General features: G+C 47.9%; 1 protein-coding gene across 7 annotated transcripts in view; it reads left to right on the top strand.

Annotated features, from left to right (window-relative positions):
- Positions 1-14,750, top strand: part of Tmco4 (transmembrane and coiled-coil domains 4) — an 89,025-nt gene that overhangs the window by 35,761 nt on the left and 38,514 nt on the right. For all 7 annotated transcript variants that reach the window (XM_008821843.3, XM_017795291.2, XM_029558043.1 and 4 more), the window contains 4 exons: positions 1,789-1,921; positions 10,775-10,872; positions 11,244-11,387; positions 12,324-12,443. In XM_008821843.3, coding sequence (XP_008820065.2) covers positions 1,789-1,921; positions 10,775-10,872; positions 11,244-11,387; positions 12,324-12,443 — 495 coding nt within the window. The remainder of the gene's footprint in view (positions 1-1,788; positions 1,922-10,774; positions 10,873-11,243; positions 11,388-12,323; positions 12,444-14,750) is intronic.

The raw sequence follows: 14,750 nt of genomic DNA, 5'->3' as shown, positions 1-14,750 counted from the left end.
AGCACTGTAGAATAGCTGAATGTCAAGTCCTATGACTTTCTGCCCAAAAAAGTCTGACTTTGAGCTCTTACTCCGTACCCCACTGAAGGCAGGTGCTGAGATTGCACATCCCAGTGACTCACCTTGTAATCTGTCTAGCCAGACACAGGCAAGCTAGTCATGTGGGAGATGAGGAGAGAGGCTGTATGTGGGACCACAGGTCCCAGCGAAGGGTGTGATCCAGAGAGGGTCCAGACAGAAGGTAGTGAGTGACTGAGCCTTATCTTGAAGGAAAACAAAAGTTCAAGGTTTAAGTAGTAGAATCTGGGCCCCTCAAAAGTGTCTACCTTCAACTCTCTGGAACCCGTGACTTTGCATCCGTACATTCGCAAAATGACCTTGAAACTGTGCCCAGGTGAAGCAGCTTAAGATGGGGAGATGGTCCTGGAATATCCAAGTGGCATGATGGAGTCCCAGGGTCCTTGTAAGAGGGAAGAAGGAAACTCAAAAGAAGAAGAGTTGGAGTGATGTGGCCAAGACCCAAAGACTGTCGCCAGACTCTAGATATTGGGAAAGGATTTAGGCATGGCCACATGCACCTGTCATGCTAGCATTTGAAGGCTGAATGAGGAGGATCAAAAAGTTCAAGGCCAGCTCAGGATACATAGCAAAACCCTATCTCCAAAGGAGAAAAGAGGGGTGATTGGGAGATGGCTCAGTCAGTAAAGTGCTCACCATACAAGCATGAAGACCTGAGTTCAGGCTCCAGCATCCAAGTAAAAGCCAGGCACAGCACCAAGCACTTGTAGTCCCAGTACTAGGGAGGCAGAGACAGGAGGATCCCTGGGGCTTGCCAGATGGCCAGCCTAGCCACATTAGCAAGTTCCAGTTCACTGAGAGACCTTGTCTCAAAAAATAAGGTAAAGAAAGATGGATGGCTCAGCTGTTAAGAGTATTGGATGCTCTTGCAGAGGTCCTGGGTTTGAATCCCAGCACCCACACGGCAGCTAACAACCATTTATAACTCCAGTTCCAGGGGATCCAATGCCTTCTTCTGGCCTCCAAGGGTATTACACAACATAGGTGTGCTTACAAACATGCAGGCAATACACTCGTACACATAAAATAATAATTTTTTTGAGACAGGGTCTCCCTGTAGTGGGACTGGCCTGGAACTCATGTAGACCAGGCTGGCCTTGAACTCAGAGATCTGCCTGCCTCTGCCTCCCGAGTGAGTGTGCCACTATGCCCAGCATAAAATACAAAATATTAAAAAACACTATGGCAGTTGATTACGGCAATAATAAGTGTGTGTGTGTGTGTGTGTGTGTGTGTGTGTGTGTGTGTGTGACAGAAAGCGAGGAGGGAGGGCAAGAGAGAGAAAAAAAACCCACATTAACCAGCTGAGCATTCTGAAGCCTTGCTGTGAGAGACTGCTACTACTTAGGAATCAGAGAGGTAAAGTGATCCAAGTCCATCAGGATAGAAAATGGAGACTGGGTTATAGGCAATGGAAGCCATGTGACCTGGTGTACTTGGGTCAGGGGAATTAAAAAACACTATGGCAGTTGATTACGGCAATAATAAGTGTGTGTGTGTGACCTGGTGTACTTGGGTCAGGGGGACAGTGCTGAGGAATGATGGGAGGTGGTGAGCGCTGGCCTCCGAGCCAGGCTGCTGGACATGGCTGGCTGCCCTGGGCCTGTTAGAGTTGGGCTTCTAGGTTTGGATTTTGTTGTTTGCACCGCTGTGAACATCTCTGGCTTAAAACCTAAACTGATTCTTTGGGTGTTATGCTCTCTTTTGAAGGCCGCTATGATGCCCGGGCCAGAGTCCTTGTTTGTCATGTGACTTCCCTGCTTCAGGTGCCCCTGGAGGAGCTCGAAGTTCTGGAGGAGTCATTCCTAGAGAGTCTGAAGGACGCCAAAGAGGAGGAGTCTGAGTAAGAGAGCCCTGTGGCCCCTGGCAGGAACCTGGATTCCACCTGAGGGCACTTTGTCCATCACTGGGCCCCTTTCCCATCGAGAGACCACACAGTGAAGTGGAAGGAGCACTGATAAAAAGTTCCAGTAGCCCAGGACCGCTATGTGACCTTACCAAGTCACTTGCCCTCTCTGGGCTTGTCTGCATTTGCAAGAAAAGATGCCGGATAAGGGCTGTGAGTGTGTGACAAAGGTCCAATGGCCTTGACACCCTGCTCCACCTCAGGCTTTTAGGACGTCTGTCTATGGGCGTATGTGAACCAGCTTCTATTTGACCTTGGCAGGCAACATCCTTTCTCTAAGCTTAAGATGGGTACAGGACAGCACCTTCCCAGGGTCACTGGGGAAAAGAATTTGATCATACTAGAAAATACTCAGCCCAGGGCTGGCAGTACAGGGTTGGTGGGTATGACCCCTCCCCTTCCCTCTCAAGCCCGTGCCCATCCGTGGTAGCACTGTTTTGCTATTATATACAATCAAGAGTGTGGAGAGGCAAAGATAGCTCAGTTGGTAATCCCAGCACTTGGGAGGCAGAGACAGGTTGATCCTTGGGACTCACTGGTCAGTGAGTCTAATCAAATCAGTGAGCTCTAGGTTAGTGAGAGACCCTCTATCGAAAAACAAATGATGGATGGCATCTGAGAAATGCCAGTCGAAGGTTGTCCTCTAGCCTCCACACGTGTACCCTGCCCCCACACGCACACACCCGAAAAGAATGTGGAGAGGAAACTTATCCTTGTGACTTGGCTAGAGCCCAGCTCTGGGCAGCATCTAATCCCAGTACAATAAATCGATCCCGATGTGCTGGCACCAGGCACGTCTGCCCAGTACTCACTTTGCTTCATCCTTCATGACTGTCTTTGAGTAGCTCAGCTACACCAATTCAGGCAGTGGAAGACAGAACCCCAAAGCCAAGTTCAGAGCCAGAGCTGCCTTCCTTCCAGAGCTATGGGGCAAAAGGGAAGGGTTATCACCTTGAGATGCGGCTGGTTGCAATAGCCTAAAGGAGTGATCTAGAGACGGCTCAGTCTGTAAAGAGCTTGCCATACAAGTCTTCGGACCTGAACTTAGGTCTCCAACACTCATGTAAAAACTGGGCACAGCAGTGCACGTCTGTCTTTCCTTCACCTGGAACCCTGGCACAGGAGACAGACTTCTTGGAGCTTGCTGGCCAACCAGTCTAGTTGAATCAGTGAACTCCAGGCTCAATGAGAGACCCTGTCTCACAAATAAGATAGAATGATTGATGAAGACAGCCGGTATCAACCTTTGGCTTCCGTGTGTCGCACACACACACACACACACACACACACACACACACACAAGAAAGAGCCTAAAAATGTTCCTGTTTGACTCACAGAACTATGTTGGGCAGCAAACAACTGGACCCGAACCAATGACTGTAATCACAAGAACTTTCCAGTTTCTTTGACCGGGTTTGAAGTGTGTTGGTCTCACAAGCTTTGACATTAGGTAACCTCTCAGTTAGCAAATCTGAGGATCTTGTTATCAGAAAGAAATATGTTCCAGAGGGTTCCATTCTGACAATATCAATGTCACTGGATCAGGGAGGGTGGAAATCAGAGGTTCCAACACACCCCAACTCTGAACTTTCCCAGCTATGTTATCTTGGGCTAGTTATTTCCTTTCTCCAGGCCTCAGTTTTCTTACCTGCAAAATGGGGGTAGTAATGAAAATCCTTTGCCTAGGTTTCTTGTGGAGCAGAAACTAGGCTGACAGAGTAACAAGGTCATGAATTTCATCATTTGTTATTTGTTAACAGTACAGTTGCCATTGTGTTATTATTAGATGTGGATGCTTTCCCCAGAAAGGATATGGAGTTTAGGGAACTGTGGTGCGCTCTGGGGTTCTCTAGAAGGATCCAAGGCTAGGGAAAGCATAGCCACTGCTCAGCCTGGACACCTGGCCTTCTGTTTGATCCTGTTGTGAACTTCTGTGTGGCATTGGGTGGGTTGCTTACCCTCTCTGAGCACCAGCATCAATTTATCATCTGTGCATTAAGGAATCAGACTATATGTAGATTTCTTTTAACTCTAAGGCCTTTTGTTTCTGAAAAATGAGCTTACCTGTGACACTTCTTCATAGGTTGGGTTTAGAATCTGATGGGACCCCACTGTGCTTGGTCCTCACCTCTGCGCTAAGGCCATTCAAGCCTCCCGGCATGACCTCACTGCTTTGTGTGTTTTCTTTAGCTCTAGCTTGGGGTTAATGGTAACATCAACATCAGAGGGCTGTAGAAAGGATTTAATTAATTACCTCACATCAAAAGCTTGGAACAGTGCCTGGCACGCAGTAGGCCTCAGTGACCCTTAGCTGATGCAAGGTTGGAGGCGGGAGCTCCTTGCAGTGTAAGAACATGGCAAATATCCAACAGAAGACTGCCCCAGCTGACCCCATACCTCCCCATGAGGGCTTACAGATGAGGGAAGTCATCCAGGTGACTTATGCACAGCTGTTCCATGGTATCCTGATTCAGCTCCTATGTCTAGCCTGAATGACATGTTCTGGGTCCCTTGAGACCTGATTCACAGTCTCAGGTTCCCTCTTTCCTAGCCTTCACTAGGACAGGCTCTCCAGGCCAGAGACAAGCACCCCTGTTTGTTAGTATGGGGTGGGAGGGGGGAGAGAGAGAGAGAGAGAGAGAGAGAGAGAGAGAGAGGGGTGTGCACCTGTGTGTGGGTGTGACACCCATACACAGCATGCACAGGACAGAGAAGGCCATCAGCTGTCCTGCTCTGTCACTCTCCTCCATATGCCCCTGAGACAGGGTCTCTCCCTGAACCTGGCAGCCAGCAAGCCCCAGCCATCTTCCCTCAGCACTGGAGTTATAGGCATCCCTAGGTTGGAGATATAGCTCAATGATAGAATGCTTGCCTAGTGTGTGTGAGGCCCTGGGTACCATCGCCCATATCACCTAAGAGAAGAGGAAGGAGTGGAAAGGATACAGGGAGCACACTGTCTCGGAGATCAGACGTCTGTGCTATGAGCGCTGTTGACCTTTTGCTTTTCTTGAGTTTTTGATGAGAGCGTGAGTCTGGCCTTGGCCTCCACCTTTGGCTGACACAGAAACACCAACACACGTCCGCGCCTAGCATTCTAGAAACCAAGTGTGGCCGTGACTGTCTGGTGGTGTGGGCTGCCATCATGTCTAATCACATGGCAAAGTCCACAGAACAAAGCAGTCATTTAGATTTAGAATTCTCAGAATTCTCACTTCCATGGAAGAGGAAGAAAGCATCCCAGATGTGACTCAGAGCAGAGGTCTCTGTGATGTGGAAATTCAAGCAGAAAGCCCAAGTAATCACAGCAGTAAAGTGTTGTGATAATCAGCCATGACTGGGAAGCCTATTCATTTTTCACTAAAGGCAATTATTAAGATGGTGCAACTATGGAAACAATAGGGTAAGAGATAAGCCATCCCAGCAAATATCAGGAAATAGGGCCTCTGCTAAGCAACTTTAGGAAAAATACCTCCTTGGGGTTGGCAACATGGCTAAGTGGGTAAAGGTGCCTGCCACCAAGCCTGACTACTTGGGTTCAATCCCTGGGATCCATAGGGTAGAAGGAGAGAAAGGACTCCCACAAGTTTCCTCTGACCTCTTCTATATACCATGACACATATACTCGTGCGCGCACACACACACACACACACACACACACACACACACACACAGGCGCACACATACATGCGCACAAATGAAATAAAATTTTTGAAAAAAATAACTTTTTTGGGGGGTTTCTTGATATGGGGTCTCACTATGTAGCCTGGAACTCACTATGTAGACCAGGCTAGCCAGCCTCAGTCTCACAGAGATTGCCTTGCCTCTGCCTCTGGAGTGTTGCAATTCAAGGCATGTGCTACCACACCCAGCTTATTTTTTAATATTTTATTTACTACTTTTATTTTATGTATATGGGTGCATTGCCTGCATGTGTATAAGCGCACCATGTCATGCAGTGCCCTTATATGTTAGAAGAGGGCATTGGATCCCCTGGAACTAGAATTAAGGACAGTTGTTAGCTGCCATGTGGGTGCTGGGAATCAAACCCAGGTTCTCTGTAAGCGCAGTCTGTGTTCTTAACCACTGAGCCATCTCTCCAAACCCAATATTATTATTACTATTATTATTATTATTTTATTTTTTAGAAACAGGACCTCCCTGTAGCCCCAGCTGGCCTGGAACTCACTATGTAGACCAGGTTGGCCTTGAACTCACAGAGATCCACCTGCCTCTGCCTCCCAAGTGCTGGGATTAAAGGAATATGCCACCTATATACTCCAATGCCAATTCAATCCCAGTTTTTAAAAAGAAAAAAAAAACTCTTTTTCCAGCCAACATTTAAATAATAACACAAAGGGGAGTTCTGGGGCTTGAAGCGTGCCCTGCATCTAAGTTTTTCAGAGGTACTCTAATGGACTGGCATTCACACATCTGAAGCACACAGACCTCAGGGACCATATTTATTTTTTTGATACTTTACTCCATTTAGCTAAACATGCTGGCCCTCTAGTACTGTTAGTGTATGGTCATCACTGTTAGAAACAATCCAGAGGCTGACAGTGATGTCATGTCAGTGACCCAACTCTGAAATCTTACTAGGTTCTCAGTAAAAAAAAAAAAAGTCGGTAATAATTAGAAATGTTTTCTGACACTTCCCACTTGATCTCTTCTTCTATATGGCCTGTACCCTGTCTACATGCTTTTATGTAGCCAACATACCCATTCTGTGCCTCTCTGATTTTCATAATGAGTTGAGGGGCTATGTCACCAAGTCAAAGTGGACAGTGCTTCCTAGGATAATTGGGTTCTATTCAAGCAATGAGTGTTAGGGCTGGGGACATGGCTCAGGGGTAAAGTGCTTGCTGTGCAAGTGTGAGGACTTGAATTTGAATTCTCAGCACCCACATAAAAAGCCATGTATGGCAGGATGCACCTGTAACCCCAGTACTGGGGGTGGGGATGGAGGTGGAAACAGGCAGACCTCTAAAGCTCACTGGCCAGTTAATCTAGCCAAATTCACATATGCTGAAGGTTCAATGAGAGACACTGTCTCAAAAAATAAGGTGGAGAAGCTGGGCGTGATGGCACAGACTTTTAACCCCAGCACACATTCAAGTCAGTGTCTGGGGAACCTCTGACTCCAGAACCACACAGCCTGTCACTGGTAGATGCTGTCAGGAGCCGTAACATTTCACGCAGGCCTTCAACTGGTCCAGGAGCCAATAGTTTCCAGCGCTCCTGTTTGAACTGATTAAAGAGCCATCAAGGAAGAGTCAAAGCCATTACAGGTCAAAGTACATCCCAGTCTCTGTTTAGGAAAAAATGACTAGAGCAATGAGAAGCCCGGTAATAGTGAAAACACGCCAAACAGTGACACTATGCCCATCACTCTGGGTGGTCAGGTCATGCAGGCCTCAAACAAGGTTGTGTACTATCATCCCCATTTGCTGAATGAACAAACTCAGATGTGACAGGGAATCTGTTCAATGTCACAGTCAATAAGTGACTCTGCCCCTCAGGGTAGGGAGATTTTGCTACTGCAGTAAATCCCCACGACTTCTGTCAACAAAGGCCTATTGTTCCCTGTGTCCCTGAAGATCAGCTGTGGGCATTTAAGTTTTTTATTTATTTATTTATTATTTATTTGTATTTGTACTTTAAGTATATGAGTGTTTTGCCTACATGTATGTAAGTGCAACACACACATGCAATGCCTGCAGAGGCCAGAAGAGGGCGTCTGATCCCCCTGGAACTGGAGTTACTGATAATTGTTAGCTGCCATGTGGGTGCTGGGAATGGAACTCAGGTCCTCTGCAAGAGCAGCCAGTGCTCTTAGCCACTGAGCCATCTTTGCAGTCCCTGACTATGGGTTCCATTCCTGTAATCTTGGCTCTGCACTCCAGGCTGACAGCGTGACTCCTGTTTGCTGTACTGCTGATCTCAGGTCAGGGAAAAAGGAGACCTGTCAGCCTCCTGAACTGGCTCTTAAGAGATTCTGCAGGAAATGACATGCATCATTTCCTCCTGTGTCTCATTAAGGGATGCTAGCCAGTGGCTGTCAGTTGATAGGGCAGGGGATGCATGGTCAGTCCTGCACATCTGACATTTCTACACCTTCTATTTAACCAACCGTGGATCCAAAACAGTTTTCTTTCTTTTTGTCTTTCTTTCCTTTATTTTTCTTCCTCCTCCCTCCCTCCCTTCCTTCCTTTCTTCTTTCTTTTTTCTTTATTTTCTTTGAGACAAGGTGTCAATGTAGTCCAGGCTGACCTGAACCTCCTCTGTACACAGCCCAGGCTACATGGGGCTGAATTTCTAGTCCATCTAGTCCTTCTGCCTATACCTCCCCCAGCACTGGGATCACAGGTGTGTGTTACCATGGCTGGCCTAAAAAATATTTTTAAAAACAAAAAAAGATCTGTTCTGAACATATTGCAACTCCATTTCCCTTATCATTACCCAAACAATACAGTATAGTGACTATGTACAAAGTAGGTATTGTCTGAGATAGGACATCTAAACACCTTTAAAGTTCACCCCTAGTCACATCCCACCTTCCATCTGCCGTGTGCAATCCTGCGCCCACCGTGCACAAAGATTCTTATCCCTGGTCTCTGCTTCACTACGGCGGAGCAGCTGATAAGGCTTGCTTTCCACCCAGTGGCTGCACAGGAGAGAAATATGTTCAAGTGAGCTGGCAGGGAGCCAAAAGTGCCCCAGCTCCCCAGTGTCCAAGGCACATGCATCTCTTCATGTAACACATGAGAAAGGATCCAGACATTTGGTTGAACATGGGGAGTTTGGGCGCACAGAAAGGCAGACTCCAGGACGCCGCAGTTGGCCATTTGCAGTTTGTTTGTTGGCTAAATAGACAAAGCAGAAATGAACTTCATCTTTGCCAAACAACAGCCTTAAGAAGTACATGTTGGGCTGGAGAGATGGCTCAGTGGTTAAGAGCACTGGCCGCTCTTGCAGAGGACTTGGGTTTGATTCCCAGCACCCACATGGTAGCTAACAACCATCCGTAACTCCAGTTCTAGGAAATACACTCATACACATAAAATAAAAATAATAAATAAAATATTTTTTTAAAAAACATACATGTCATTGGGCACCCAAGATGGCTCAGTAGGTTAACCTGCTGCCAAACCTGATGACCTGAGTTCAAACCCTAGGACCCACAGAGAACCAACTCCTGCAGGTTGCCCCCTGACCTCCACACATGCACGTTCACACACACATGCCTTCACACACACGTGCACATATAAATGTAATAAAAGTCTTTTTAACAGACTTACATATTATAGTCCTTGGTTTTTTTTGAATTTTGTTATTTTCATTTTATGTGTATGCATGTTTTGCCTGCATGTAGGTAAGTGCACCCGTGTCAGCAATGCCCATGGAAGTCAGAAGAGGCTTTCAGATCCCCTAGGACTGGAGTTCCGGACAGTTGTTAGCTGCCGTGTGGGTGCTGGGATTTGAACCCGGGTCTTTTGCAAGAACAACCAGTGCTGTTAACCGCTGAGCCATCTCTCCAGCCCCTTATTATCCTTGTTTATAAGAGACTGATTCTCAGGATAAAGTTATAAAATGACAACAGTCACTGTTCCTCTAATGACATGAACTGTATGAATTCATATACTAGATGATGTTAGATGGTCTCTTAATTGCCCCCACAGCCCCTCTGGATTAACCATTATTATCTTCTTAACATATCTAAATTGTGGGGATAACGATAAAACTGCTTCTTAGGAAGTGTGGGAAACCCACAGTGCCGAGCCTGGTGTATGGGAATCCCTCACTAAATATTAACCACTTTCCGTCATTTATTATCACCGTTATTTGCTCTCACTTCGAGTTCAGTTGTCCAAACTCCAGCTTCGGTTCAGAGTTCTTTTATAACGACCCCTCCACCCACCCGCTACCTCTCCTCCTGCCCTCAGTCAGCCTTAAAGCAACAAGGGCTAAAGACACAGCAGGAAAACAGGCTTCTTAACTCCTGAGCACTTGTGATAGCCATTTTCAGAAGAACTAGAGATGTAGCTCAGTTGGTGGAGTGCTTGCTTGGCGTGCCTGAAGCCCTGGGTTCCATCCCCAGCACATCACAAACTGGTCATGGGAAGTAGAGGCAGGAACATCAGAAGTTAGAGGTCATCCTCTGCTACATAGTAGGTTTAAGACCAGCCTGGGCTACATGAGACCCTCTGTTAGATAACTACAAAACCCTTACTTAAATAAAACCCATCCGTTTTCATTCCAAATGCCTTCTTACCTTTGACTAGAGCTTATAACATGTAAGTTTTAGGTGTGAATGAGTCCAGCTGTTACTACAAGGCCAAGGTTTCCGATGCAGACATCTCTCTAACTCATCTCCCAATGATTTTTCTGGGGGAAATGGGTTTCCAAATATCCCCAGAGGAGGCAGGATCCCCTGGTAGGGTCTGATGGCCAGATCCCATGGCAGGATCTGATGGCAGGCTGGGGGACATCTGTACTCATTCTGGGTCCATGGGTTCTGTTGAAAGCTATTTCTTGTGCATTTCTTGCTATTATTATTATTATTTTTTTGTCTTTTCATTATTCAAATTGCACCCCTGTTAGGATGGATCTGCTGGGTAAGTAGTGCACCCTCATTCACCAAGATTCTTCCAACCATCCAAGGGCCTAGGGTCACTCTGCATAACAGAGAGCCCACCCATCTTTGACCTTGGGTTTAGGGGTTGGTGAAAGGGGAGGGCTCAAGGGATCCTGGACCACTGCTAGTCCTCAGGACCAACCTCTTTTCTCTAGGACTGCAGAGGCATCCCGTAAGAAGAAAGAAAACCGAAGGAAATGGAAACGCTATCTCTTGATAGGCCTGGCCACCGTTGGAGGCGGGACAGTGATCGGTGAGGCCAGCTGGAGGTGATCGTTCATGAGCTGGGGCCTTACAGAGCCAGAGACTCCTGTGTAGGGGTGAGGGGGATGGTGGCCTCAGCATGTGACAGGTACTTGAGTCAGTAGTAAATATGCTCATCAACATTGATAGAAGTTCCCTGGACATGGTGGTGCATGCCTGCAATCTCAGCACTTGAGAGGTAGAGGCAGGAGGACCAGGAGTTCAAGGTCATCCTTGGCTACATAGTGAGTTCAAGGCCAGCTTGGACTACATGAAACCCTGTCTCAAAAAAAAGGCATTGCTGCAATGCAAGCTTCCAGTGGGCAGCTAATGGGACAAGAACCCTTCAAGCCATGTCCTGACTGAACTCTTACCCTGCAGGTGTGACTGGGGGGCTAGCTGCCCCCCTTGTTGCTGCAGGAGCCGCCACTATCATTGGCAGTGCTGGGGCGGCCGCACTGGGCTCAGTGGCCGGCATAGCAGTTATGACCTCACTGTTTGGTGCCGCTGGAGCTGGTCTGACAGGTAAGGTTAAAAAGGGACAGAGGATTGAGGGGGCTGGAGAGATGGCTCAGCAGTTAAGAACACTGGCTGTTCTTGCAGAAGACCTGGGTTCGAATCCCAGGACCCATATAGCAGCTAACAACTGTCCGTAACTCCAGTTCCAGGGGATCCAACAGCCTCTTCTGTCCTTCATGGGCACTGCACGACACATGTGCACTTACCTACATGCAGGCAATACGCACATACACATAAAAATAATAAATAATTTTTTAAAAAAAGGAACAGAGGGTTGGAAAGGACATTTACCCCTTCTTAGCCCAAAGAACACCCCAGATGGCTTCTTGAGACATGACTTTGCCCCCCGTCTGGACACCAGCAGACTTGCACTAAACCTCAGAGGCTGCTGGGCCATAATTCAGCATGGCCAGGGTCAAGGGCAAGTCTGAAAAGTGTACATTATGAGTAGTTCCTGAGAAAGATTCCAGATGAGCCTGCTAACAAGAGATGTTTAGGCATGACATAATGCTTGGAAGCATAACACTTCCTTGAGTCCAGAAAGACAGTGGCTGCCCCTGGCCACCAGCCTCACCTGTGTCAGTGGCCCCCATACACATACAAACACACACACACACACACATACACATACACACACACACACACACACAATGCGTGACATCTCCTCACATGAAACATTGCTCCCCTGCCGAGAACCCCAGTTAGCTTGATCACTAATAGGAGCATTATGGGATGGCCTGGCAGGGTGTGAGGAAAAGAGATACCAACCGAAGCAGGCCTGGGTGATGGTTAAGAGCCTGAGTTCAGACCCTAGTCTTCAACTCTAGTGACCTTGGACAGTGTTAGTCACAAAGGAGATACATTTGTCTGGGAGTTGGCACAGGATGGGCACTTGCTTTCTGAGTCTATGGGCACAGACAGTTGCGTGTTCTGTGTCCTTAGGATACAAGATGAAGAAGCGAGTTGGGGCCATTGAAGAGTTTATGTTCCTGCCTCTGACGGAAGGCAGGCAGCTGCACATCACCATCGCCATCACTGGCTGGCTTGGGTCTGGCAGATACCGTAAGGACTGGGGCGGAAAGGGATTTGGAAGGGGAACTTAGCCTGCAGCTGTTGGCCACCTGGGCTAGTTCTTCCCTGTCTCTAAGGGGTGGGTATGGGAGGCTCATTTTACAGAGAAGAAGCAGGCCCAGAAAGGTGAGAGGCCCATCCTATATCCACCTACCTGTGCATCTATATATCCATCATCTATCCAAGAATCCACCTATCTATCCATCTATCATCTATCTACCCATCCACCCATCCACCAGACAGCCAAGAAATTTCCCATCCATCTACCCCTCAGCAAGCCAAGAATTCACCTGTCCGTCCATCCATCCATCCATAAATCATCTATCCACCCATCCACCCATCAGATAACCAAAAATCTACCCACCCATCTATCTATCCATCCATCAGCAAGCCAAGAATCCACCCATTCATCTATCATCAACCATCTATCCACCCATCTACCCATCAGACAGCCAAGAATCCACCCACCCATGTATCCATCCATCACCAAGCCAAGAATCCACTCATCTATCCACCCATCTGTCCATCAGCAAGCCAAGAATCTACCTATTCATCCATCAATCAACCATCTATCCACCCATCTACCCATCAGACAGCCAAGAATCCACCCACCCATCCATCGATTAATCATCCACCCATTTATCCATCCATCAGCCAACTAAGAATTCTCCCATCCATCCATTGATCCATCCATCATTCATCTATCTAATCATCCATCTATTCAGCCACCCATCTAGCCAGCAATATTTTCAGAGTAACCAACCCCCTACTACCCACCAATCATCTGTCCACCCACCATCATTCAACCACCCATCTGTAAAGTATCATATTTACCATGTGCCACACAGGAAGCCAAGTCCTAGGTATTCAGTGGTATACAGTCACTTTCTGTGCTCCCACGGAACACACAAGCTAGAAGAGAGACCAAATAGTAAGAAGCTTTATGGATGACTGGGGAACATTCCTGGAGGAAGTGATATTTACACTAAGGGCTGGCTAGGAGTTCACCAGATAAAGAGCAAAAAGTGTACACTAAGCAATGGGGCAGCATGTGCAAAGGCCCAGTGGTGGAAAAGAACCAAGTGGAGCACAGGATGGTATTAGCAGGAAGCCAGAAGGCAGAGTGTGGGCAAGAAGCCAGAACGCAGGCATGTGGACAAGCCCACACCATACAGGAACATGTGAGCTGTGTTAGAGAACCTGAAATTATCCTCAGAACAAGTGGGAGCTCCTGAAGGGCTCTAAGCACAGGGGTGAGGGATTGGTACGTTCTTAGCTATGTGACTTCCAGCAAGTTCCTTACCCACACCTCAGTGGCTTAACTTGTCTAGTCGAGTAAAACAGTAAGGTTGAGACGAAGATTAAATTAAACCAGGTAGCATGTGGCCGTTCCTGCTGGCATTGGGCGAGCATCCGTTCTCCTGCTTCCCTCTGCATGTGCTTCGGAGGACTCCACCCAGGGTGTCTGGGGTGGGGGGTGAGGGGAGGGAGAGGGAGGGAGGGAGGGACAGACAGAGAGAGAGACTGACACCCAACTCAGGATGCAGAATGAGCATGTATTTGCAGACAGTGATGAGAACAGCAGGAAGTGCAGGCGCCTTTGAGCTGTCAGAGGGGCCTGGAAGGCTTCCCTCTGGAGGTTGGGGAGCCGGGATCTCAAGAGCCAGAGGAAGGAAGTCGAGGACCTGATGTAAGACTGGGGGCTATTGAACTATTTGTGGCAGGGGTCAGAGCAGGTGTGTGTCAGGCAGAAACAAATGGGGCCAGATCAAGTACCCTCCTGAAGACTGGGGGCTATTGAACTATTTGTGGCAGGGGTCAGAGCAGGTGTGTGTTCTGCCCCAGGCAGAAACAAATGGGGCCAGATCAAGTACCCTCCTGAAGGCAGAAGGAGACTGAGGGAAGGAGGGACAGGTGGTCACAGTTACCCTTGGCCTCTGTGGTGCTGCGTCTCCTCTTCCTTCATGGGGTCACTGCTCATTTCTGTGTCCTAGGCGAGGAAATGGAGGCTCAGAACAGTGGTGCCTCTCTCCTACTCCCAGATTATTTCCCACTCAGTGTTTCTCAGGTCTGGGTGCCACCAGTTCCCCAAACCCTGGATTGGAAGCTATGTCTGAACAGAGTTATAGGGCAACAGTACATTCTTCTACCCTACTGACTACAGCTGATCAGGGTGCAGGCATGAACCCTCGGGGGCTCTATGGTGAATTCTCAAGGTGCCTCGTGGTTGCCGATGTGATTCAGTGGGTGGGGCACCCTCTGCCACAGCCAGGAGGGGGCGCCAAGTATACCTACCTG

The sequence above is a fragment of the Nannospalax galili genome, unplaced genomic scaffold (assembly GCF_000622305.1).
Source record: "Nannospalax galili isolate Female #2095 unplaced genomic scaffold, S.galili_v1.0 scaffold1688, whole genome shotgun sequence".
In the NCBI taxonomy this organism is placed as follows: domain Eukaryota; kingdom Metazoa; phylum Chordata; class Mammalia; order Rodentia; family Spalacidae; genus Nannospalax; species Nannospalax galili.
This window is presented reverse-complemented; position numbering and strand designations above follow the sequence as displayed.